Below are 26720 nucleotides of genomic sequence, written 5' to 3'. Positions count from 1 at the left end.
CGATTTAAGTGCATGCATTTGCTTGATCGATGAGATTTTCTTCATCATCACGATGTGCGATCTTGCGCTGGTATGAATTTACGATCGACAGAGATCACGTTCCACTTCTTACCAATCGACTTTGCTTGCTGCTTTCATTAATAACCGTATTTTAGATCGATAAATTCCTAAACCCACCGACACGCCGACACTGGCGTGATCGAATTGATCGGCATCGGATGCAGAAATGTGTCTCAGGGAGACAGGCTGCTTTCTAGAATGCAACTTCTTCCTCTTTGTTGGAGGTGTACAACGGCAATATAATAACAACACGCCAAGGTGCAAGTTTCCTTATTCGGATACGCATCGTATCTTAATGCAATGTGTGGTTCTAGAGCTTTTGCCATACCATCCTTCGGTAAGATTCTTCACTACAGCAGAAATGTCTCTTCAGGATAAATTCTAAACGAAACAAAAATGGTGCACATATTGACTGACGCATGTGTTCAATTTAAAAAACTAAAATAAAAACTCGTGCGAGGAAATATAATACTTATGGCTTTTTTTGCGTAGCAGGTTTGCGTTTTCATTGCCGACAAAGTTTAAAGCGCAAAAGGAGCAGCTGACATCCGGATGGGTGATGCCATTGGAGAATATGATAGGTAGGTTTTATATTTTTTCCACACTTTTCATAGCGCTCTAACTAAAGGCAGCATATGTTTGCAATTTTGGGATAGAAGCAGGAAATTAACCTCACAACATAAAACTGCTGTCAACGCGGTGCATGTTGTTTCGGTGTTAGAGCTTATTTGGAGGGTCGCTATCCTTTCGCATTCCTTTTACTATTATTCTAAGCGCAAGAAAACTCACTTTTGAAAACAAATATAAAGGGAAAGATTAACATATTTGTGCACCTTTTCTTCAGGAAAGTTTATGTTTGTTTACAAAACCCTCCTAACGGTACGATGTGTGTGTCAGGTTGATTTTGAGAGACCGCGCGGATAATTGGCAGGTGTGTTTGCATACGCCAGGGGAATGATTTCCCGGATGTTTCAAAGTGGAGTGAAGGAAGGAAGGAAGTGAGAAATCCCACGAAGCAGACGTAGGAGAAGAAACCGTGTCGGAGTCGTCTCGGACGTGTGTCGAAAATTTACCCCAAAACAACAAAGTGCCAACATGTGTTGGTTTAACGCGAAGAGGCGTCGGCTTAAACAAGGGAGGACACATGGTATGCGCGTTGCCGGGCGAGCATTTATTTATGGTACAGAACATGGTACAGAGCTGATGGAAAGAGTCAGGGACTGTCATTTTAAATTCGGTAAAGCGCATCTGAAATTGATTTAATTTACTTTCATGAAAAACAGTTCAGTTTCGGTTCTATTCTTTAAGCCGTCAGGTCGAGCTTAATTGTTACCCAAAGCTTTTCCAGATCCGATTAGTAAACACCATGCAATTACGGTAACACTCATCAACCTATATTCATGTAATTATCACCTTCCACAGGGGGAAAAACGATCCTACCTACCAATCAAATAATTTTGTTAAACAAACGCACAACACTGATTAGGTTCGGTTTATCACGCTAGCGACCAGTACACAACATGCGATCGTATTCAATGCATCTCACCACCGTGTGTTAGGCTATATAGATAGCAATCAATAAATGTAATTAAAATTCCGCAGGCACTATACATATAAACGCGCTTTATGTGCAAGCCAAGCCGGCACACACACGAACAGTTTTCCGACCTGTCCGATGAGTCATACCTAGGTCACCCATTGACCGTCGTTGCGCGCTAGAGGAGTGGAACGAACACGTGGAGCTTAGTTCCCACCGCGTTAACAAATGGCAAGGAAATGGCCCACTATAGACGGGGAGGAGGAGCTTGAGCGAGTGGGGAAATCGTTTCCATCTGGTAGCACTTTAGGGAACGAATGGAAGTCCAACTGCGGCCGCATATTGATTTTGACTTTTAAAATCATATTTTTTATATTCAAAATATTTTCCAAATGAAAAACACATAGACACTCACAAAATCCATGACTTGCTAACGTAGCAGCAAATAAAAATTCCCATTATACTACAAGGGTAGCTAACTGTTTACCATTTTAAATTACCCATCCAATAGCGAACAGAACAAACAACAGCAGTCACCCTGATTCCAGTCTCCGGAGCAATGTTTGCCAGGGGCGTGAATTTACATTACAATTCGGTGACACGAAACGAGACACAATCAACGTGGAAAGGTCGGTTGCATCGGACCGATACACCAATATTAGGGTAGTGGAGAAATCCACAAACGATCGCAGCCTCTAGACTCATCCCTCTCACTCTCTACCCCAAGAGTAATGGCACATGGAAATGGTTCTTCTCTATTTTAAATGCACGCACCCATGTTACTGGACAATGAACTTCCAAACAGTCCACCAAACACGTCCAAGATAAATAAATAATAAATGCGTCCACACGGTTGATTGGAAAGCCGAACTAATTTCCATAAACCATAACGCACACCTAGACTCCCCCACCCGGGAAGAAGTGACTCGTAATTACCGTATCGCTTCGTTTCAACCACTGGTCAATGAAATTGAGTTTTCAAATGTCCCTCCATCGAAGGGGAGCTTCGGAAATGGTTTGTGAAGGTGAAAGCTTACGTCATATCCCACTTTAACCGGTGGATTATTAGTCAGTCGCCGCTAGACGACAAGAAACGAGGAAAGTAATAAAATAATATAACTATCGTCCGGCTTCCTCCGGAACGGTGCGATGTCTTTCGCCTGTTTTGGTTGGTCGCCACCGACAGGAAGCGGACTGTTGGTGAGGCAAAGCGGCAGACGCAAGGAGGATCACTGTGTGCGTGTACTAAAGAATGATATTCATTGGTTGCATATTTAGACGACGCTAAGCGGTGTGGAGAGTCATAGAAATTTCATTTTGGAGTGAAAGATTTCACTGTCATATCTCAGCATGGCTCTGACTAAGCTCTTCAATGCGATTTGCCAATATTACGTTCAATAATAAATTGTTTCTAGTGATACTTTACGGTGAAACAATTAAACATAGCTGAAAATGAATAATTCTGTTCAAATATACCCTACAGAATCGCACCGTTTCTGCTCAACGATGAATAAAAATCTATTAACATAATAGTCAAACCGTGCCACCAATAATGATAAGCAATCTAGCTTTTACGGCTTTCGTGACAAGCGCATTTTTGTCCTGCCTCCGGAGTTCTGGTGTCACACAACAACGTACAGCAGCAGCAGGCAGCAGCTCGTGGATCTCGATTTCATTATAAAATCGTCACGTTCCCGGCCGGGTGGTGGTCGTCGTTGTCATCGCGTCACCGTCATTTTTTTCTCTGCTTCTATTATTACGTTTTGTCCCCATCTCCCATCGTTTTGTCAGCTTTGCGCGGTGGCGGAGATGGTAATGACTGGCGGCAGCCACCGTCGCCGCCGCTAACCTTTTATCCGCACTGTATCTATCGACCGGTTGTGTTCACTTCCTCCTCGTGCACTGCCCAGTTTTCCATAAGTCACACTCCCTGAAGTCATCAACCCACTACACATCGTCAAGTGGGCAGACTCACCGGCCCAATTGTTGTCGATGAGCATTACAAACACAAAAAAGCTGTATCGAGAGATATCAATTGAGACATCTCGTTTCCAGCTCAACGAGCACAGTTCAATGAGTCCGCGGCGGCGTGTGAGTTGATGTGCTCACTTGGGCGTACACGTTACTGGAAAAACGGCTCCCAAAGGATGCCTGTAACAATCGTCATCACCATCATCATTATCATGATCGGCTTACTCGTCGTCATGCTTCTGCGGAGTTCCCGAACCTCCCTCTGGTTGGCCCGTCAATCATCTGCGCTCTGGGCCAAACAGCAGAGTGAGGGTTAAGTTCAGTCTTCAGCACTACTCCTAAAATGCTTCGCCAGTATCCAGGCCAGGCAGGGAGTATTCGGGGTGCAGTTGCTCCATCAGCGAGCGCTTTACAGCATCGTCGTGGCGAGCGCTTGGTGGCCAAATTGGTGCGCCTTGTTTGTCATCGATATGGCGCAACCGGCAACCGTGACCATGAACCTTTCATCTTCCTCGCTCTTTTTATGTGTTTTGTGTCTCTCGTGCAGCCAGCATAATGGGTGTTGGGGGCGCGCGTCAAAGCTCAACCCTTCGGTGAGCGATATGGAGATGAGCGTGGAGCAAGCAACGTAAAACAGAGCAATTCGATTCGTTTGGAAGTGTTTTAAGGAAACGGATATTTTATTAAATCAAATTACATATTTTAAGTAAAAAAAATCGATGTAGGAGAAGACGACAAGAAAATCTCACTGTTTATTGATGTTCTTTTTAATGTCAGATACTACAAATACACACCCCTTCAAGGGTTGAACATTATGGGAGATTCACCAGTCACACACACCCATCCGGGAGAAAAAGAAGAGTAACAAAAAAAAACAATCCACACACACACACATGGGGACCACCTCTATGAGATGAGTGATGTCAGCCGGCCCTGCCAGAGAACGCATTCGGGATTGGAATTGATTTTAAGTGAGTTCACACTTTGCTCCAATTTTGCGTCCGACGTGACGACGTGTGTGTACGACGCCATGGTACGAGAAAATGGGGGAGGGAGCGAAAGGGAAACAAGGGGCACCGGAGGGGCGGTGGTGGTGGCCACACGGATGATGGGCGCCAGGCGCACAGCATTCAATGAGCATAAAAGCGTAATTTCGTTTCGTATTCGTAGCGCACGCGGTGGGACGCGACAGGACGACGACGACGACGACCGGACCGGAGAGGCATGAATTCACAATTTGTTTTCCAACACGGTATAGGGAGAAGTTTGCAGGAATGTGTTTAGTGCAATCGATACCGGGGAATGGTCTAAGGGACAATGAAGTAAGGTCCTTTTGGGGGTAAACCTTGGCGCACTTTTACGTACCGGAGCATACAGTGAATATTCATGGCGAGGGTCGTGCAGAGTTCCTTTTGGTGCATTCATTAAACTGAGGCCATCGGTTGCCTATCCAGATGGCCATCCCCGAAGCATTGGATTCCAATGTTTAAACAAATGCAACTTCAAATCAATTTACACAACATCATAACTTATGCATGCACTTTATTTGGTACGGCTCGAAGCAGTTAATCCAATTGGACAATCGAACGGTCCCATAAGGCCAAAGAGTCTTGGGGGGTAACACACCAGTAAAAACAATAAAACCACCTTTTGACAAATCACAATTTCCCTGACATTACTCCTTGTGCTCGTGACAAGGAAAATGACCCAACACAACACCGCGTTAGCCGGCTCTGTTATGCTGCCGAGTCCGGTCAATAGCCCCAGCGGCGCACGACCGCACGACCGATTTGTGGATTGGATGCTGGCAATTCCACCGCTGCCATCGTATCGAAGTGCTATAAATAAGTTTCGCATCTTCCAACGGTGCCACACTACCGTTGTGCATCGAGACGAAATCCTTTTGCTTCGCATTGGCGCCAAAGCCAAATAGGCATCGAAAGGCAGAGACAGACACTGCATCTCGCGCTCGTTTCACTGCAATACACAACACACTCGATCAACTCGATTGATTCTATTTTTCCCCTCCTTTGGCTGTACTTCTACTGACCCCCAGTCCTTCTCCTCTGGCATAAAAGCGTTCTACTACAATTGCCGAACGGTGGTGTGTGATCAGCCTCTTTCGCTGCGAAGTGGTCGCTAGTACCGTTTGCCGCCAGACAGACAACAAGACACAAAAAAGGGAAGGGATGCATTTTATGCTCTCCGTGTTGGCCTCCTTTCACGTGTGGTACGGTACAACTTCCACCGGTCGTGATTCATGCTGCAGACGAGTTTGTAACTAATTCCTTGTGTCGTGCGCGCATTGTAGGAACGGTTCTTGCCGGGCCATCTGTAACGAATTGCGGACCGCGTAGTAGGGTAATGCGGATCAAAAGCTCCTTTTTAAGGCGTTAAGCTCTTATGTATGGGTTTGCTGTATGCCATTGGCCTCGAACGGTATCCCAGCGGTTCGGAATAATGAACTGTCCAAATTTCTTCGACATTGTTGTTATCTCTTTGTATAGACGAGCGACAAACTCGTTGCTGCCAATCTCGTGAGCTTTGTGTTCCATCAACATCATCATCGTCATCATTAGTTTCTCTCGCCAAGTTGGAATGAAGATAACCCTCTCCCTTACCCACCTCGCCACCCCTTTCGCTCATCAGCCGCTATAATCGCCGCGCGACAGACAATCCAACGGAGATGCGCTGCCCGTTAAATGAGACTTAATTGTTTCAAGGTGCAGCCTAACCGGCCAGTCTCAACCCAACGAACAAAGGCCCCATCTCTCCACCAATTGCATTGTCCGGTTTCGATGGACGCACACGGGGATGGAATGGCGAGGAATTTCGCTTTTTGTAATCATTGACCGTTCTGGCAGCGGGAAAGAACGCATGGAAAGACCGATACAAATTAAGCTGACACATTGTTTCCCCCGCTGGCTGTTGCTGCAATGGAGAGGGCCCACTTGAATGCTGCCACACTCTACCACTGCACCCAAAAAAAAAAATAATAAAATGGTCAAACAAACCAACCAACTTGGTGTCAAGGTTCCAATGTTTTTCGTATTTCACAATGTTTTCCTTCACCTTTTTTCGATTTTTATTTGCACACAGTTTCGCACTCGCTTACCTTCTTTTAGTTGGCGGAAGGGTGTACCTTTTTATGATGGTGCCAGGATGACGACCACTGGGTTGGGGACATAAAATAAGAGGAAAATCACACTGCAAGAGTGACCTCGGCGAAATAAACCCTCCCAGGAGGAACAGCAGCACCGGACAGCTCTGTCGTCGATGCTCTGCAACATAAAGATGGTGGCCCTTTCCGGATGGTGGTGTGCTGACTAGGTTTGTGTGGAAAACCGGTGCAAAAATGGGAACAAAACTGTATGTCTGTGTGTGCGTGTAACAAACACAAAGCAAGTGGCGCCTTTGTGTGCGATGGCGATGCAACCCGTCCCAATATGACCGTGGCCTTTTTCCCAACTAAAAACCAACCAAAGGGACAGAGTGAGCGAAACAGTTTTAGAAGGGACCACCGCATCGGTGGAAAACCCATTTTCCATCGCAAAATAGTTACTTCAACTGTGGTGGTGATTGTGGGGCGTCGCTATGCAGTAGAAAGAAGAAAAGTACGGATTCCAATAAGAGTGTCGGCAGTATTGGCGTTGGCTTTAAGTTTTCCTCCCGTTTTCACCCAACTCAAAAACAACAACAACGCACAACTGCTTCTATTTTTATTCTTTTTCTCCCCTTTCAAACTCCCCCCCTTCGCTCCCTGCATTTCCTCTCCCTTTAAAATACATAATGTGTCGCTTTAGCAGGTGCTTTCGGCATTTCACCTCCAATAGAGAGCACACATTTTTCTTACCGTGGAAAACGCCATTTTTCACCTCTTTTTCTCTCACACACCCACCCACCCCCGTCCCCTGCACGACCACTTCCCACCCACCGGTTGCTGGTTGAAAAGAAAACGACGAATGGAAATGTGTGTGTGTATGTGTATCCATTTCTTTTCACTTCACTTTCGCTTGGTTTTCCACAAGTTCACAGTGTTTCTTTTATGCCTTCCCTCTTGGTGCCGGTGACCCGCGTTCGTCGTTGCGGCGGCGGCGGCTGCTCGCCCGCACGTTGAAACAGTAAAGTAAAGAGTCTACTACAAACGGTTTTGGAAGTGAAAATACGTGTAGGAAATTCTTCGCTTTTTTGCTGTTGTTGCTGTTGTGAGGTTGCCTTTTGGCGGCAATCAAGTGACACACCCCGGGGATTGTGACGGGATAAGTTCACCGAAAGGATGCTGATGCTGGCTGCCCGATTGAAAACCGGTATAGGAAAACAACGGAGGTGAAAGTATCGATGGAATTTTCAGCATCTTTTTTAGTGAGAAGAATATTAAAAAAACGCCATTTCTATTGCTATTTGCTATCAACTTCTCAATCTCGTTAGAGGTTTTTTTGCATTCGAGCCGACAGTGGCGCTAATGGCACGAGCAACCTTTTCAACAGGGGAGCGCGGAGACGAGTTTGTTTAGACATATTTAAATCATAGCTTCTTCTTCTTGTTGCTTGGGGAAATATTTTGCACCGAATGCTTTCGGAAAAGACACTTTTAATTTCACGCCTGACTGTTTATTACCGCCGGGTTGCTGTTTCCTTTCTGTTGTGGCTGGGGATTTTCAACCTTTTACTGTACACTCAATTGTATTGATCGTTAAAATCTACCTTTTTTAGTTCTATTTTAAGTGAAACAATAAAATATTGAATAAAACTCTTATGGATAAGTTTTTTTTTTACAAATAATGTTAGGGTCTTTTTAAACTCGTAAACACCAATGGATACTACTATAAATGCATTACAGCTCCTTAAGGGTTAATCGATAGTTTTTCTTCCCATCGGTTGGCGGTGCTGCCGTTGGCTAAATTTAAATTTTCTTCACTACCAGCCACAGCTCGTGAGAATACTCACGCAGGTAAATTTATGCTACCATTCTAAGTATCTCATACACCCCCCCACCCGCCTGCTCTATCCACCCTCTCACGTGACAAAAATCCAATTCCGTACCGAACGGCGACACGCTTACAACCGCATCCCAGCACAAAGAGAGAAAGAAAGAGATACACAGAGAGAGGGATAAGGAGGGCAAGAGAGAGTTTCCCGCACCCGGTAGCACAAGCAGCAGCAGCAGCAGGTTCGAAAGCATAACGAGTGTCCCATCCGATAATAGCACCCGACCGACCGGGCATACTTGTGTCGCGGCTTTACCGCCGCAACCGGTTTTTTAGCCCCCTCCCCCTTCGTTAGCCCTCCCACATCCGGATTGCTGTTTAAAAAAGGGTCAGTTTCCTCCTCGAGATCGTTGTTTCTCGTTTCCCAGGGCCCAGGGTGGAATTTATTGGTGATACAAATTACCACCTCCATCTCCCAGAGCCAGCAGCAGGGCAATGTATTTACGCGGTTCCGACGAAGCTGATCGCCACGCGGAGGAGGATGATGTCGAGGCAATGGGAACAAGTGAGAGTTTTCTTATAAGAAGGACCGGCGGCCCAGATCCGATTGGTGAGTAGTTTAAGCCGTAAAGCCGGCATCCCGTTTGTCTCGTGTGGCCTAACGTCGGATAATGGCGAAGCAGTGGATAATCTGATTTAGACTATTAGGCTGGCGATTTCATTAGGAATTTCATGTTGCATTCTTTTGCTTAAGCCGATGCTATAAATTATTTATATCAATAGCATCAATATAACTTGGAAATGGAACTATTGAATGTTTCGTATTCATGTTGATTTGGTCTAAAAAAAGGGCCTGTTTTACTAGCTCCACTTCAAAACCTGCTCAATGTTTGAACACAAGTAAGATACGAACAGCATCAAACTGAATTCAACAAACAGAAGTTCGTGTGATATAAAATAAAAAATCAATATTTACCAAAAGAAAAGTGAATGATTTTAGATGATACTACTTATGATAGCCATACTACGTTTTGAAGCTTGAAGACAGTTACTCGTAAAATTTGCTGCCAAATTTATCATTTGAAAGTAGACAACGTTTTCACCAATACCACATTTTACCTATACTATTGCAGATCCCAAAGACTGTCCCCGAAACCAAAGACGGCAAATTTGGCGGTCATGGTCAGAGAAGCAGTCACCCCATTTTAAACCCCTTCAAATGACATGGCGCTTACCTATGCTCGCGCGTCAAAAACTGTGTCACTGCACACAACAACCAACGACACAGACTATGAATATGTATGCGGCCAAAGAAAGTATATTAAGCAAAAAAAACACGCAAACCTTCCCCGATTTCTAAAAGGATTTATTGCTACCAACACCGCTGGACTAGCACGTGCACGTGGCCGGGCACACAGGTGTAAGTGGGGAAACTCTGTCAACGATGCACTGACGCTGCGCATCGATCGCATACGCACTTGGCACCATCGTGCATGCGTCGCCACTTGGGAGCAGCAGTGCAGCGAGAAAGTAAAGAAAGCTGTCTACAGTCGGCCATCACTGGACAACTGGCCGTATGGTCCCGGACAGTCCAGAGGGGCATGTTGCTAAAATGTGTCACGACGTTCGCATTTTCCATTTGCTTTACGTGTGTGTGTGTGTGTTTGTTTCGTTGACTTTTCATCACACTAAGCAGTGTTGAACTTTCCACTGTCTTATCTCCGTAGGGACGTGCAAAACAGACAAGCGGTAAATTATACTTTCATCCATCTTCTCCCATCCAAATGGACCGAATCGTGCGTTTCCGTTTTGCGGTTGTAAATCTCGCGCCTGAAGCTTAAACGTCACCATCATCAGCCATCGTTATCGTTTGTTTGAACTGACGATGACGATGTTAATCAGCACAAAGCAATATACTGCCACACAAAGCCCCATAAGGAACCGCTTCCAAATAATATATTATAATTGTTTTAAAATATGCCACACCTACACAAAGCCGGACTTGTGTGTTAAAGTTACAGCAAAAAGAGGTTTCTAATTTTCCGCCATTTTTTGTATGAAGTTCATTTTAACAATTCAGCAAATTCCAACTGATCACAGCGTCACATCTGAGTGATCCACCAGAGCGGTTGCAAACATGGTGTCGGCATGACTTCCTCGACACGGTACACTCCCCCCCTCCCTCTGGGGCGATGGCCGTGAGTTTCATGCTCTGGCAGTCATCAGCAAACATTGGTTTCTTTTCCTTCCGCATTTGAAAGGTGGCAACAAAACAAACCGTCGCCCCACCATCGACCGTCTGTGTGTTGGAGTGTGTGCGCCTTTCCAGTGTCTTATCACTTCCGTCTTCGTTGTGTTTATTTTTTTATGCTTTTGCTTCCCCATCCTAGCTCATCATTTATGCAATATGCGCTCCACACCTAGAGCGTGCGCTGCTCCTCTCGTGTTTATATTTGACTAAGCCGTTTTCTATCTTCAAACGCACATATGGCAATTCGACCATTCGAATAATCGCGGGCCAATCAGTCAGTCACACACAGCGCCGCATCGCCTCTTAAACGGAACGCTATCAGTTTGGTTCCGTTTTGCATTCACTATCAACCGGAAATGGGTGACGATCGCGCCGCACTGTCGACCGTGTGGAGGGGTGGAGGAGGCCACAGTGCAACAATTGTGTCGTTGATGATCGTTTGCAATCGTTTCTAGTCGGCGATTGTCTTGGTGCGCGGTTGGTTGCTTGTTAGTAGCTCCGCGCTTGTGGCACTTATGCTGCACTTATGCTCTACTGCCGTCAGTAGTATTGTGCGTAAACGATGTGAAGCAGCTTCCAGCGATTTAATTCGATTAAACGAGTAGTAGCATTTCCTCCGAAGTAGTGTGTGTGTGTTCGACCTTGGAGAGATTGTGATTGCGAGAAGGCGAAGAACACGACCTCTTCAATCGGGCAATTGTTCAGAGGATTGTTCAAAATTTCCCATCACAGCCCAATTTACGCCAAAGTGGTTGGTAATGGTTATAGTTTTATAGCGTTTTTACGAGCTGCTCAATAGAAGCAGGTAACGAGCATAATTGATGATTAAAGGGTAGGGTAATGTCGTTTAGTTAATGGAGTTAACATAATGCTGTTTTTAGATAATGTAAATGGATTTTAAAGCAAGGCATAATTGTTAATTTAATACATTCTAAGGCATATTTTTCCTATTGAAAAATGCTATTAGATATCTTTAACTCACATCGTATATTTGGCATCTCGTGCACACGAACACGCGATAAATTTATTGAATAAATATTCAATAAATAAAATTCGTTCATAACTTATACAAACCGTAGATTGATTTAGCCCCTTGAACTCTTAGCCCATGTAGCCCAGCGTGGCTGAATATCCGCATCAATAAGAAAAGAAGCACTTCCGAAAATAATTTCCAACCGTTTTTTTTTCTTTATTGCTCCACAAAACTTATCCCTTTCAACTTCGCCTTTGCATTTGTTGGATGTAACCATATAATACAAAGTAAAAAAAACACACACACACCGATACATGAAAAGTGGCAAATCTGAACGACACTTCCCGCATAACCACACACTCACGATCCCGTCCGTTCACGATCAGTAACGGCCTGGTCTGCAATATTAAAAGCAACCAACAAAAACACAAAAAATGAACCGACACACATCCACGAGCCTAAGAGGATATGTTCCGACCAAAACGCCAATGCTGTACGAATCCAAAAAAAAAACGAAAACGCCATAAAACATATGAAACATCGAAAATAACGCCCACCAAAAGAAAAGCAAGAAAAAACGTCGAACCCATTTCCATCCCATTTCTCATATGAGATCGGGAACAAGTAATAACAAAAAAACGAACGAACGAACGAACGAACCGAAACGGTTCGTTAATAATTTAAAGAAAATGCTTTCATTTCCAGGCCACCATTCCCTCTACCCGGTTGAAGTTGGAGTTAACGAAGTGGGATGTTTTTTTGTTTCGCCAACATTACAACCGAATCCAGCAAAAAAACAGTGACTAAAACGGCATGCAGAAAAAAGGCAGGATGGATGGCATTGAAGCCGAGTGTGGCCAAGCCCTGTTGTTAACCTTGCCAAAAAAAATACATACACACACACAGTATTTGCTGCCCTCGAAAGTGATCCTCCCATCCGCCCTGCTAAGTTTTGCGGTCGAGCTCTTTTGTCCTGCACGCATCGAAGGTCACGCACACGGGCACGAGAGAGAGCACGGCCAGAAAATGGCACGAATTGTTATTTTCCACGAATGGAATCGCGCCTCAATCGCCCCTTCGCATCGATTTTCCACTGGTGGTGGAAATTTACCAACAAGTGAAATTGTTAAAAAACCCCTGATAAGGCGTGGAAAAACGGGCGTACAGTGTTCACGGGTTTTCGGCACGGAGAGCAAAGCGCATCACAAGCGCAGGAGCTGCCCCTTGCACGATTCCACAACAAACCCGCACAACATGCCTCCGCCTTGGAGCATGTTGCACGGGGGCAAAGGCTGCAGAAACAACAAAGGGTTTGTTTATTTACACACAAACACATCGTACACAGTAGATTTGAAGTTGCTTTCCGCCTCATGGTATGAGGCTCTGTGTGTGTCTGTTGATCTTAAACATGCACGCTCTCTCGGCGAAAGCGAAGGCGGATCTACGACATGGCGCGATTGTAATACCAAGTTCTTTTGCCTTCCTTGCCTTGCCACGATCAGCATAATGTACAGCCCTCAGACTCACATAAGGGAGAAGGCGAACGCATCGTGTATGTGTGTGAGTGTGTGCCCCATTAATCAAGCATAATTTATTCAATTATACACATTACACCCATGCGGCGTATGACTGTGTTAGGGTGGAAAGAAAGCAAAAAAAAGCAGTATTTCGATGAGCGCATTAGATGGGAGCGAAAAGACGCGTGATCGTGATCTGTTCACACAATTATGATTGCAGCCGAATGCAGTCTCGCACCGAATGGAAAAGGGTCGTTCGGGGGCGTAGCAGCGCAAACATCAACAAGTGATGCACCGCGTGCAGCTCAAGTGTGGGATGATGACGCAAACACAACGGAAAGAATTATGTAGTGAATGCACAGCACACTTGCATGCATGATCGACGGGGTGTTGATCGTTCGTTTTCGATGTTTCACACCAAGAAAAAAGGTTAGGTTTTTAACTGATCCAAAGAGCCGACGCGATGTTGCGCTAAAATGATGAATTAAATTTTCCAGAAAACCTCATTTATCCATCAGTATTTCAAGGAAAATAAACCATCGGACAACATAACCGAAACCATTCCAATAGGTAGCTAATAGAAAAAAAGGCGTCTTCGGTTAACGTTTTGTGTCAATATTTGATCATTTGAACTTCTGAGTTCATCATTCGTCTGCACGTCTGCTCGTTCGATCTTTCGAGCCGTCTCCCTCTCTCCCTTCAATTGCATTGTAGTATGCACCAAGCAGAGAGTATCGGGAAGTTCAACAACCTTCCCCCAAAACTGTGACTGTACTAACTTTTGGACACATTTACGACCACCGAAAAAAAAAATGCTGCCCTCATATTAATCATCTCGTCCGTTCGCTTCGATGAACTACAATTTTCATGTCGGCCATCACACTCTTCGTGAAAGAATCGACGGGAAAAGTCTCACGCATACGCTGCGCCTTCGCCGCTACCTATTATGACGTTCGAGCGTGTAGAAATCGAAAGAGGCGCGCTGCAACATAAAATTATGCTTCCTTCTTCTCCGTACCGCTTTCGGCATTCGTTTGGATTGGGGGTGGATGAAGGAAGATGGGAAGAAAGATTCGTTTTTCTTTTCACTTACTCTGTGTGTGTGTGTGTGTGTGTACGTGTGTGCATGTTCGAGTGTTCCCGGGGTCGGGTGAAAATGAAATCGAGAGTTTTAAAAGCGGTAAGCATGGCAGCTGCGCCGCCCGCCGCATGCTCGTTGGCTGTGTGTTGTGAAGTGAGATGTGCATCATCCATCTTGCTATCCCCGGTCGAGGTCAATGCAATCTCGAGTACACAGGCAACAGCACAGCGCCAGTGCGGAGTTGTACAGCTACAGACCAAGTATTGCTGCAAATGCAGGCTACCTGCATGGTCCTTTTTCGGCAACGGCCAACACAACAGGGTAAAAAGGTGAACAGATACAAACGAATTGCCCTTAAAACAACAACAAGCAAGGGAAAATTCATCTCGCTATGCGGTCCAGGATTTACACGATCTGAAATTAGCAGTTTGTCCAACAGTCGAACAGGCTGATAACTGTACGATGTTGTTACATTCGTTCGGAAAGCCAAAAGTGGAAAGCGTTATTGTTTTCTGTACGGGAACTTTTGCAGTCTTCCAGACCGATCGCAAACTTGGCTGGACAAAAACCGGCTTTCGACACACACTTATCAGCCGGCCTTGATCGTGCCTTATTTGTTGGTGGTGGCTTTTAGCCGCGATTCCACACCACACATAACGAGCTCATCAAATTAAAGTGCTCGAATGTGCACAAAACCACAAGAAAGTGCATCTATATACGAGCGAGCGTTTGTGGTGGTTGTATTGTACTGTATGTATGGCTGTTGGCTGTTGTTTTCGTTTAATATAACATGTTGCGAAATTGGAACGATTTCTTTTCGCTGGCCTGGAGTCATTTGCCGAAATTTTGCCGAGCGAAAGCCATGCGATGTCTTTCCGTTTCTGTGTGTAGAAATAAATCAATGCAACTATTTGCCTATTTGCTTCGTAGTACAACAATATAACCGTTATTTACTAATATTGTGTACAGTAAAAGTTGTGAATTATAATACAAATAAAGTAATAGTTTATCAATCGATCAGCAAATTTGTTTAAGGTTTAACGAGGTAACGTTTTTCTTCAACCGTGATACATAATATACATATTAAAAATATAAATATAAGTTTTTTCTTTGATAAGAAGCAACAAACATTGCTATTCACTATTAACGTTAGTTGGCAGAGCTTCTACTTTATTACTCACACAAAAAAGCAACAATAAGATAAAAATGCAACTAGATACACTGTTTGCCGACATACGGATACATTCCTTTTTTCCAATCTAACCACATGATAGCCCAACAATCAATGATTTATTGAATAATGATCGATAATCGAGCACATGGGACGGGGGCACGGCACGAGGAAAACATGTTTACCCCTTTGCAAGCTACATTAGGAATTACATTGCAAATTGAAAAAAGGTATTATTGATTTGCATTCTTCACCGACATGGCCACAGTCAAACCGCAGCTAAACACTAATCTATGAAGCACTGTACTGAATGTACCGACCTTCGTGATTGATTGGCCTCTTGCTAATTGGATTGCAATTTTCCCCCTTTAAACTCATCAGTTTAAATTACAAACGTCTCTTGCCGATAACATTACTTGCTTTAGGTCATGAAAATTATAGTGAGTAAAATACCACCTTGAAGAAATAGCGAGGAGTTGCAATTCTCATTTTCTTTCTTCACACGATCGCTTGCCTCGCTTTGGAGCTGGTTACAACAAACACACACACACAAAAAACACCAAAGCTGCCCATCATGCTTAGAGAGCTACTGTAAACTATTTTTGACAAGCCGCATATTTTGGTGTCGCGAGCACGAGACCGCACGACTTCAATCCAACGTGCCGGGGGGAGGCCGACCCCATGCCCGGCGAGTTGCCGGTTTGCCATTTTTCATCCCAAAAATGTCAACCACACTCCGTGACCGTACGGTCAAATACAAAAACGCACACACACACATGTGTGTGTTTGTCGCCAGATTAATTCCGCGGGATTCCGTGAGCGTGTGCGGTGGATTTGGTTTTCTAGTTGTGTTCTTTCCTTACGTCACCCAACCATCATCAAACGTGCCAGTGTCCCCGAAAAGTAGCGTTCACCACCAGCCAGCATACTTTTTTTTTCTCTCTCTCTCTCTCGTTTCCATTGACCACCAGCGGACAACATTCTCATCCATTAAGTGGTCCTTTCCCTCCCTGTGCGGCGTCGTTCTTCATTGCGCTGCAAATAAAGTATTCCTCGCACGGCCACTGGCAACGATCCATCACTCTGGCGTGGCTTGGGGGCTGGAGACCCCACAATTTGCCTGTCCCGTACGCGGTAGGGCATACTATCCCCTGCAGGGACACCAAACAAGGCAAACTATCAATCTGCTTCGATCGAAACGCGAAAGCTGATTCAAATTCCATCCACACAAACACACACACACACACGAACAGTCGCATTTGGGAGGGGTTTGTGTGGCCAACAAAAAACGCACCCTACGACTGTCACTGGCCCTTAGGATAATTAGAACTTTAATAAGTAGAAGAAGACAGTTTCAAACAACAACCGCAACAACAAAAAACGATCCCTAACGACCATCAACGAAATGGCTTACTAAAGATTGTCCTCTTCGGTGCCGGACACTGCCTTGCCAGGTCCCTTTTGGCACACAGTAATGGCGCCTCGAATCCTGACGGTAGCACAATACACACGCACACAAAGAAGACGAAGATGCGCAACATAGCGCCAATGCTCCTCCTCTGACATCATCTCCCCACAGCAAAGCACACACACACAGCTGTGTGTCGTCGGCCGGCTAGCATAGGAAGAAGTTTCGCTCGATGAACTATACCCTGGAGGCAGAAAAGCATGAAAAGCAAACGAGCGGCGACAGCAACAACCCCGGTAGCCGGGCGTATTAAAGTTAAACCGACGACAGTGGCCATCTTTTTGTACGGTCTGAGCGCACTGAAACACATCCGGGAAAGTGACGCCGATGATGCCGAATGATAATGTGGATGATTTGCTTTCGCATCATTTCACGCGGGAGCATCCTTCAGCGATCAGAAAGGGGCACGCCCGCCGTTCTAACTTCAGTGGCCGTTCTAACCAACGTATAAATCGTAAACGTCTCTTTTGGTGGTACGACGGTTGTGCATGTTGTCGCTCCTGACAGGAGATTTCAGTGTACGCGGGCAGAAGGAGCGTTCCGTTTATGTCATCCGACTCTCCGTGGCATTCGGAGAGATCGTTAATCTTCACTCCAGCTTCTCCGTCCGTCTGTTTACGTGCACACACACACCCATTTCTGGCGGGTGTTGGCAAAGGGCGCGCTCTAGTGTAAACGTATCCGGCTCCATGGGCTCCACCAATCGATAGCGATTCCGTCACACATTTGTCGCCCGTACGAGGGTGATGACGGTTTCCATCACACATGTTCTTCGATGCTTCTATACAGCAAGATGCAAGGAATAGCAGCATAGAAAGCAAAACAGAAAGGGCCTATGATGCGTTTGCGTGAGGCGAGCAACTCGTTCACTGGTTCATCGGTTTCTAGCGTCAACTGAACTTTGGCTTCAAGATCGGGAACGGGTTGAAGTACATCAACAGAGGAAATATTTTATTACATTTTGCTCCCGGGGATCTCTGCGCCGATCCCGGAAACGGAGGTGACAGACGATCGCACGGGACGCGAACGGAGCTAATCCAGCAGTAAGGGACGGAGAGGGGCTTATTATATACATGAGCTTGTCCATGCACTGCTTTACAAATAAAGTGTTCGGTAGCATTATTTAACCCAGATTCAGCGTGACAAAACATTTCCCCAGTGTCGTCCAGAATTTAGAACCGACTAGTTGGCTGACTGGTTGGCTGGCCTACTTGTTTCGAGTGTCCCGAATGTCCGACACCGGAAGCGGGACGCATAATTCAATCCGGCGCGAGTTGGAAAATATACATAAGCAAACTTCTTTGGCCGATTCCGGCCTGAGGAAGTTGCTTCGACTGCACAATGAGGTTCTTCTCTGTGGCAGCATGTGCATTCCATACACTCTTCGCTCTTCTCTCTTTCTCCTTCTTTTACTATGTTTTGCAGTCTTACGGCTCACCCTGACCCGAAAGCAGCGAGATCGATATGGGAAGAAATAAGCCAGATAAATTTGGGAAAAAAGGCGTTCATGGGAGGTCGGGCCACGTACAATGTATGTCCCTGCTGCACGGTATGTATGTGTTTGTGTGTGTCTGTGTGTGAGAGCAGTTTCCGCCGTTCGGGAATGATTTTTAATGTGTTTATTTATTTATTTTTTCGTTCCCTGTTCTTTTCGTCGATTACCTCCTCGCTGCTCGCATTTCTGTCGTGATTTTATGGTATTATCATAAATCACGCCGGTTGTTGCAGGCGAGCTATGAGTAATACACACACTGACTTGGGGGAAAATCTGCCAAAGATACAAGGCAGTGAATTTGAAAGAGTAAATAACAGGCAGCAGAGAACATTTAGACGCGCCCTAATGCTTGGGAATGTTCTATGCTACATTTTGGAATTTCAATGTCCACTTCAAGTATTCGGAATTGCTGTTCGATAGATCCAATGTCCAATAGAACAGTATTAGGATCAAGATATAAGGTGTCTAAGATATCATCCTAGTGTTTTAATATTTAAAACTGTTCACTTCTGTTAGGTCAACGCTCTTTTCTTTCCTACAGCGATGGATTATAATCGATCGCTGGTGCAGACGGCCTGGCGGCCTCGAAAGAAAAGCGCAGACTTTACCTCTGTTATCAATGTACATTTTTTTCGCTCAGTACCATCGATTACAAAACACGGAAATAACAGGAATTGACATTCGATAAAGTAAACACAGCGCACTGGGAGTCCCCACAGGGACCCAGACAAAGCCGTGGGCGAGGGAATGTTTGCAGGATGCATTTAACTGCAGCGCATCCGTTTGTCGAACCCGTGTTAACAAAAACACGATGCAGATGACTTAATTCAGGGTCATCCGCTGAATGTTGTACCGCTGCTTTCTTGGCGTGTTAATGCCCGATTGGTAAACACAGACACCAACACACGCACACACACGCACTGCACGTGAACAGGCATTGCACTATTATTCAAAGACAGTATTCTGGAATAATCGTACTCTTTCGTTCGATGGAGGAAGTTTGTGTGTATGTGGGGTCAAAAGTTGACGGTTGATAATCGAAACCAAGGCATCCGGTCGTCGCTCGAACACACGCACACGCCCAACCTTATCATTTACATCAGTGAGCGAATAGTACAACTACGACATTAACGATGATCATACGCTGTCGATCACCCGTTCTAATAGTAAAAAATAAAAGTAATTTGAGCAAGAAAGCAATCCAAAAAAGAGATAAATGTTGTGAGTGGTTTACCTGTGCCAAAATTCTCCTGCACCATTGCACGACCCGCAGACGCCACCGGCTGCCAATAGTGGTGATCCGGCTTGATCGACAGCGGCGTTGCTGCAGCCAGCGAAACGAGATGCAGCAACACCAAACCCACACAGCAGGCGCTGACCAGGGCGCTGCGTCGATGAACGATCTTTCGCTGGGGTGGGCTGTAGAGAAGCCCCCGTTTTCCCGTTTCCATAGCAATACCGTACGCCTGTGGGTTGATGCGCTGCGTTCGCTCGCTACGTTGCCGTAGATGGATGGTGCAGCATTTTCTTCGCTTCCTTCGACGTTCATCTTCGTCGCCGGTCGGTCGCTGTTGCTGCTGCCCGGCCAGCGGCGGTCGTCGACATGGCTTAACGCTTAGCCCTACTTCCAGCTGGGCCTGCTTCGGGCTGCAGGGCGACTCGCTGTAACATGCCGCCGTTCGTCGACTGCTGCCCATGCGGCTGTACGCAGCGCGTACGCTGCATCGATCCGTATCCATTGTGTTTTCACGAAATTGCACCCACTGCACACAGACAGGCAGACGCATCCGGATCCGCACTACTATTGCGCTACAACGAACTGCACAGCGGAAACGATTGCATTCTGCCGACCACGCACTTCTTCAAACACGGTTACCGTTGCACATCAGCAACCTTCTTTGCGCTTCTGCTCACAGAACAAGCCCACACACAAACACACAGGCGCGCGCTCGCGCAACTGTGCACACTGTGCGGTAAACAATGCGCTTTGGGGAGCTACGCAACTGCTACTATGAAGAGCTTTTCGTTTGAGGCGTTTCCGTGCACTGCTCCCGGTATTTGACACGCAACTGCTGGCTACTGCTGGCTCATGGGCTCGTGGAAGGAACAAAAAAAAAAAATAGACCCACGCTCACAGCACGCACGCACGAAACACTTTTACCACAAACATATCAGCGAACGCATTGCGTTAGCGCAAACGGAGATAGCAGCGAGCGGGAGCGATTGTGAAAAAGACACTTCGATGTGAACAAACAACACCACTGCACTTGAGAGAACGGAAACAAAGGAGGCCGCACTGCAGCGTGAGCCCCCACAAATATGGGCAGGAAATAAAGCGACACACGATTTGGACCAACAAAAAAAACGCGAAACGAGCTTGTGCCCCCGGCCAGCGGCAGAAGAATCGCGAGTCGAAACAAATAAAACACAACTACTCTTCACGCGAGTACTAGAACTTAGGGCGACGGCTTCCTAGAGAGCAAAATGTTGGAGGAAAGTACGCGCAGCTACACCCATCCGACCGTTCTGTTCCAGTTGGTGAAAAACAATAACAAAACAACTACTTCAGACGTTGTGGTCGTCCACTTGCGGCCAAAACGGCGATGCCCATAGTGCTTTATGGCCACGTAACAGGCGTTGCTGGTTGACAGGCTGAATTGCGAGCGAAAGAAAGGGAATGATTTTTTCATTTGGATCTCTGCAGACAGGGCTGATTTGTCGTTGTCTGTTCGGTTGTTGAAAGATTTGGAAATAACATTTTGATATTTTTTTTAATTCAAGGGAGAAAGGTTCAAAATGGCCATACTGCTTATACATTTTGACGTCATTTTGTACAAAAAAAAATTAAATATGAAATATGAATATGTAGAAATTATTTAATGTAAGGCGTTTTGAATAAATTTGATGATTTATGGATTTTCAATTTGTAGATTGCATTTTTAATAGAATAACAATGTGCCGTATGTAGTACCCTGGAGATTTGACCCCTAATTAGACCATAGTGCCGGATCGGAATATGACCATCACCGCGACAACTGTGCGATAATCCGAATGTCAAAAATAAAGATTATTCGTTTACGGATCGTTGTACTGACAACACCTTCAGCCTTCTGTTAATTCTTCTGCCTTCCGATTTTGTGCCTTTTATAAGTTCAACGTTTAGTTCAAATTAGTAAAATTCGAGGTTTACATCTCAGAAGTGGGATTGTGCCATGCCGTCTAAAGAAGATATGTTGTGTGCGCTGGAGAACGCGAAAGTGCCGGTGCCTCCAACCGCTACGATTGCTCAAATCCGCATGTTGTACGAGGAGCTATTTCCTAGAAGTCACGTTGTAGCCGAACAAAAGCTTGCGCCCGAAGTAACGCATGAAAGTGTTGATACTGGGGATTTGGCGATAAAGCAAATGAATGACGAGCAAGAAATTGTCAAGACAGCTAATTCTGGCGGGTTAGAGACGGAATTAGAAACACTGCAGAAGGAGCTGCAAGTGCTCGAACTTCGTCAGAAAATCGCTATGCTGAAGTCATCTAACATCGCTTCGACTTCGCTACCATCATCATCATCACCACCACCGCTGCCTTTACCTACAGCGCAGCCAGTGCCGCCATCTTTAACATCGTCACCACCGCTCCCTTTGCCGCTACCTACAGTGCTGCCAGTGTATGTACCCAACTTTGAAGACTTCATAGGAAAATTTAGTGGTGAAAGAGGAGGAGTAGGGGTGGAGCACTGGTTTCGAGAATTTGAACAAGTATGTAGCTTGTACACACTAAACGACCAGCTGAAATTTTTCTGTATGCGCCGCCTGCTCACCGACACCGCCGCCATTTTTGCTAAAACCTCAGGCGCATGCACCTATGAGACACTGAAAGCTGACCTTATTAGTACTTTCACATCAAAAACTTCACTAGAAGAAGTGTTTAAAAAACTAAGGGCACGACATCTCTCGCAACATGAAAGCATCACAAGGTATGTGTTGGAAATGCAGCAAATAGCGGGCACCGTCATTCCAGAGGAAGACTTGGTCAATATTATAATTGACGGAATTGATGATCCTATTAATACGTCATCCATACGTTTCGCTGCAAAATCGCTCGAGCACCTTAAAACCCTGCTGAAAAAATACGAAACTTTTCGTCAAACTCGTGGCGTGACTCCTACACCAGCACCGTTACGCACTAAACCCCCAGCTCCACCCCGCAGCACTGGCCCCTCGCGTCAATGGGCGCAGGACAACAATAATGAACCGGCCAGATGCTTTAACTGTTCTCAATTCGGCCATTATCAAAGCGCTTGCCCAATGCCACGCCGCCCCAAGGGATCCTGTTTTAAATGCCACCAAATGGGACATACACATCGAGAGTGCCGAAACTTCCAGCCCGTTACGACTGCTGCGGTGCACCATCTGGGTTCCCATGGATTCGATGAGGAAACTGCGGACCAAATACTGCTTAGCGAAATTGAAACGGTATGTGTTAGTTTCAATATCCAACATACATGGAGCGAACAAACGTTTTTACGATCACTTTTTGATACAGGCAGCCCTGTAAGTCTAATAGCAGACAATGTAGTACCAGGTAACTTTCCGCATCAACCTACCCCTTCTGGGTACCGAGGATTAGGAAATACTATGCTCACGACGTTAGGTCGAGTGGAGTGCAGGATCATAATTCGTAATATTAGTGTGACACACTCGCTTATCATTTTACCTGCTAGAAGTATGCCTTGGCCATTCATAATAGGTCGTGACCTTTTAGGAAAATTTAGAATCTTTCTTACACACTATCCAAGTATGATTCCCGCACATTATGCTCGCGAACCGGAGGGTAATTCAGATTTCGAAAAGATACCAAAACCTGTTAAGTCCCTTGATGTAGGTGATCCTTTTAGCCACATTTGTGTGTCGGAGATATTTGACAGCCCCCTTGAATTAGATATCGGGAAGCAACTTTCGCCTAAAGAGTCTGCTGCCATTTTGTCCGCATTTGATCATTGCTACACTAACTATCCTATTGAGAATATAGAATATCCTCAGTATTCCATGAAAATTAATCTCGTTCATGATACCCCTATTTATGCAAAGCCACGTAGACTTTCCTATGGGGAGAGGAATCAAGTGCGACAGATAGTAAATCAATTGTTAAATGATAAAGTCATTCAACCAAGTAATTCCCCATACGCTTCTCCCCTTGTGCTAGTTAGAAAAAAAAGTGGTGAAGTGCGTATGTGCGTCGATTACAGGCCCCTGAATAAAATAACAGTAAGGGATAATTTTCCATTACCGTTAATTGAGACATGCCTCGAACACCTGAGTGGTAAAAGTGTATTTAGTTTGCTTGATTTAAAAAGCGGTTTCCATCAGGTAAAGATGGATGAAAGCTCAATTAAGTACACCTCCTTCGTAACACCTGATGGGCAATATGAATATTTAAAGATGCCTTTTGGGCTTAAAAATGCCCCCGCGGAATTTCAGAGATTCATAAATTCAATATTACGCGAATTTATAGATTCCGAGAAATTAGTTGTCTACTTGGACGACATCATAATAGCTTCTAATGACTTTCACTCTCATCTTGAGACGTTGAGTTCTGTTCTCGAGAAACTTAAACAAAATGGACTTGAACTGCGCATTGATAAATGCAAATTTGCCCACACTAATTTGGAATATCTTGGATACGAAGCCTGTGCCTCTGGTATACGACCTAGTGGAAAACACCTTACATCAATATATAACTTTCCTATGCCTACTAATGTCAAACAGTTAAGAAGATGTTTAGGGCTCTTTTCTTACTTCCGTAGGTTCGTTCCATCATTTTCTCATATAGCTAAACCTCTTACAAATCTTCTTCAGAAAGATGTGCCATTTGATTTTGATAATTCCTGCATCCAAGCATTTCAAACCCTTCGTCAAAAACTTGTCCAGTCTCCTGTCTTGGCTATATTTAATCCCAAATATGAGACGGAGCTGCATTGCGACGCGAGCTCATTCGGTTTTGGTGCAGTCTTATTCCAAAAACAGAATGATGGGAAACTTCACCCAATAGCATATTTTTCTAAAACCACCTCTAAAGAAGAATCAAAACTTCATAGCTACGAGTTGGAAACTCTATCCGTAATATATGCGTTGAAAAGGTTCCACTCGTACGTCCATGGATTACCCTTAAAGATAATCACGGATTGCAATTCTCTTGTACAAACGCTGAAAAATCGTAACACTTCTGCGAAGATTGCCCGGTGGTCCCTATTCCTCGAGAATTATGACTATACTATTCAGCATCGCTCAGGTTCCTCTATGGCCCACGTGGATGCTCTGAGCCGGACTGAAGCAATTGGTGCTATAAGTGAACTTGATATTGATTTCCAACTACAGCTAGCCCAATCTCGTGATCCTACTATTGAAAGCATTAGGTCCCAACTAGAACTGGAAAATTTACCTGGATATGTTTTGCAAGATGGTTTCGTATATCATGAGTCACCCTCAAAAGAGCTTCAGTTTTATGTCCCCCGCGAGATGGTAGATAATATCATCCGCCACACACATGAGAAAATAGGTCACTTATCGGTTGACAAAACAATTTCAAAAATTAGCTGTCATTATTGGTTTCCTTCTATGCGGAATAGAGTTGAGTCTTTCATCAAGAATTGTTTGAAATGTATCATATATTCAGCTCCCACTAGAACTAATAATCAGAACATCCACAGTATACCGAAAGCTCCCCAACCTTTTGACACACTTCACATTGATCACCTGGGACCACTACCTCTTACGAAATCCAAAAAGAAGTATATATTAGTTGTGATAGACGCATTTACGAAATTTACTAAGCTATACGCGACTCGTTCCACTGGAAGTCAGGAAGTATGCAATGCTCTCAAACAATACATTTCCTATTACAGCCGACCCAAACGGATAATTAGTGACCGAGGTACCTGCTTCACGTCCAACCAGTTCGAAAATTTCCTTAGATCAAATGAGGTACAGCATGTACTCAACGCTACTGGTTCACCACAAGCAAACGGACAAGTCGAAAGGGTAAACCGCGTACTTCGACCCATCCTCAGCAAACTTTCGGACTCTTATGATCACGATGATTGGAATTTGCATTTACTGGATGCTGAATATGCGTTGAATAATTCAAAGCACGCCAGTACGAAGTTTTCACCCTCAGTTCTCCTGTTTGGTATTGAACAACGGGGTCATTTAATTGATGAACTAACGGAGTTTTTAGACGAGCGTCGTGGAAGTACACTAAATGATTTAAGCGACATTCGGGCTGAAGCATCGGCAAATATAATTAAATCTCAGCTTACCAATGAGGCATATTTTCGTAAAAATCATAAACCAGCAGCTAAATATGAAGTTGGAGATTATGTAGTAATGCGGAACATTGATAGCAACACTCAGCAGAATAAGAAGTTGATTCCTAAATATAAAGGTCCGTACATAGTCCATAAGGTATTGCCTAACGATCGCTATGTCATTAGGGACATTGAGGGCTGTCCAATGACTCAGATGCCATATGATGGCATATTAGAATCAAACAAGTTGAAGAAATGGAGTGAGCCGTATGAAACCGTTAACGAAATTTGAATTACTAATATATTTACACATAAATTGAGGTCAATTTGTTGGTTAGGATGGCCGAGCTGTAGTACCCTGGAGATTTGACCCCTAATTAGACCATAGTGCCGGATCGGAATATGACCATCACCGCGACAACTGTGCGATAATCCGAATGTCAAAAATAAAGATTATTCGTTTACGGATCGTTGTACTGACAACACCTTCAGCCTTCTGTTAATTCTTCTGCCTTCCGATTTTGTGCCTTTTATAAGTTCAACGTTTAGTTCAAATTAGTAAAATTCGAGGTTTACACGTATTTATATTTGGTGAAATAATTTTAAATATTAATGTTCAAATTTCTTCAATAGAAATTTGAGAAAATATCAAAGTTCCATAGTTGGTTATGTTTGTTACATTTGTCCATAGTGCCACAGTGAACAAAACTACAAACTGTCAGTGTAAGCTATATAGAGAAAGAGATGGATAGTGTGTGAGAGAGAGGACCTATGCAATATAAACCGAAACAAAAATAGAGAGATGAAGAATCATAAACTGAGGTAACGGCTTTACGTTACTAAGCGTTACAGCTGTTCTTGTTCGTCTTGTCTTCCGTTTCTTTGTAGATCATCTTGCTGATTTACAAAATTTGTCATTTCTTTTCAACATCAACACCCCTACAAAGGAAGAAAAGTCATGTTTTCAGA

General features: G+C 44.7%; 2 protein-coding genes across 2 annotated transcripts in view; one reads left to right on the top strand and one right to left on the bottom strand.

Annotated features, from left to right (window-relative positions):
• Positions 1-21100, bottom strand: part of LOC1270931 (uncharacterized) — a 34709-nt gene extending 13609 nt beyond the window's left edge. Inside the window, exon 1 of the mRNA XM_061652874.1 lies at positions 19686-21100. Coding sequence (XP_061508858.1) covers positions 19686-20238 — 553 coding nt within the window. The 5' untranslated portion in view covers positions 20239-21100. The remainder of the gene's footprint in view (positions 1-19685) is intronic.
• A 322-nt stretch (positions 21101-21422) lies between these two features.
• Positions 21423-26236, top strand: LOC133392292 (uncharacterized). Its single transcript, XM_061652873.1, has 2 exons — positions 21423-22920; positions 25350-26236. The coding sequence occupies exons 1-2, from the start codon at positions 22694-22696 to the stop codon at positions 26041-26043; spliced, it is 921 nt and encodes a 306-aa protein (XP_061508857.1). The 5' UTR covers positions 21423-22693; the 3' UTR covers positions 26044-26236.
• The last annotated feature ends 484 nt before the right edge of the window (positions 26237-26720 follow it).

Source organism: Anopheles gambiae, chromosome 2, assembly GCF_943734735.2.
Source record: "Anopheles gambiae chromosome 2, idAnoGambNW_F1_1, whole genome shotgun sequence".
Lineage (NCBI taxonomy): Eukaryota > Metazoa > Arthropoda > Insecta > Diptera > Culicidae > Anopheles > Anopheles gambiae.
The sequence above is the reverse complement of the archived record's forward strand: the minus strand, read 5'-3'. Positions and strand labels throughout refer to the sequence as shown.

Bases quoted from the DNA above. Each gene is read 5' to 3' on its own strand.
- LOC133392292 (XM_061652873.1), top strand. From the start codon at position 22,694: ATGAACCGGCCAGATGCTTTAACTGTTCTCAATTCGGCCATTATCAAA. The intron at 22,921-25,349 runs GTATGTGTTAGT...TTCCTATTACAG, and splicing joins TGCTTAGCGAAATTGAAACG to CCGACCCAAACGGATAATTA.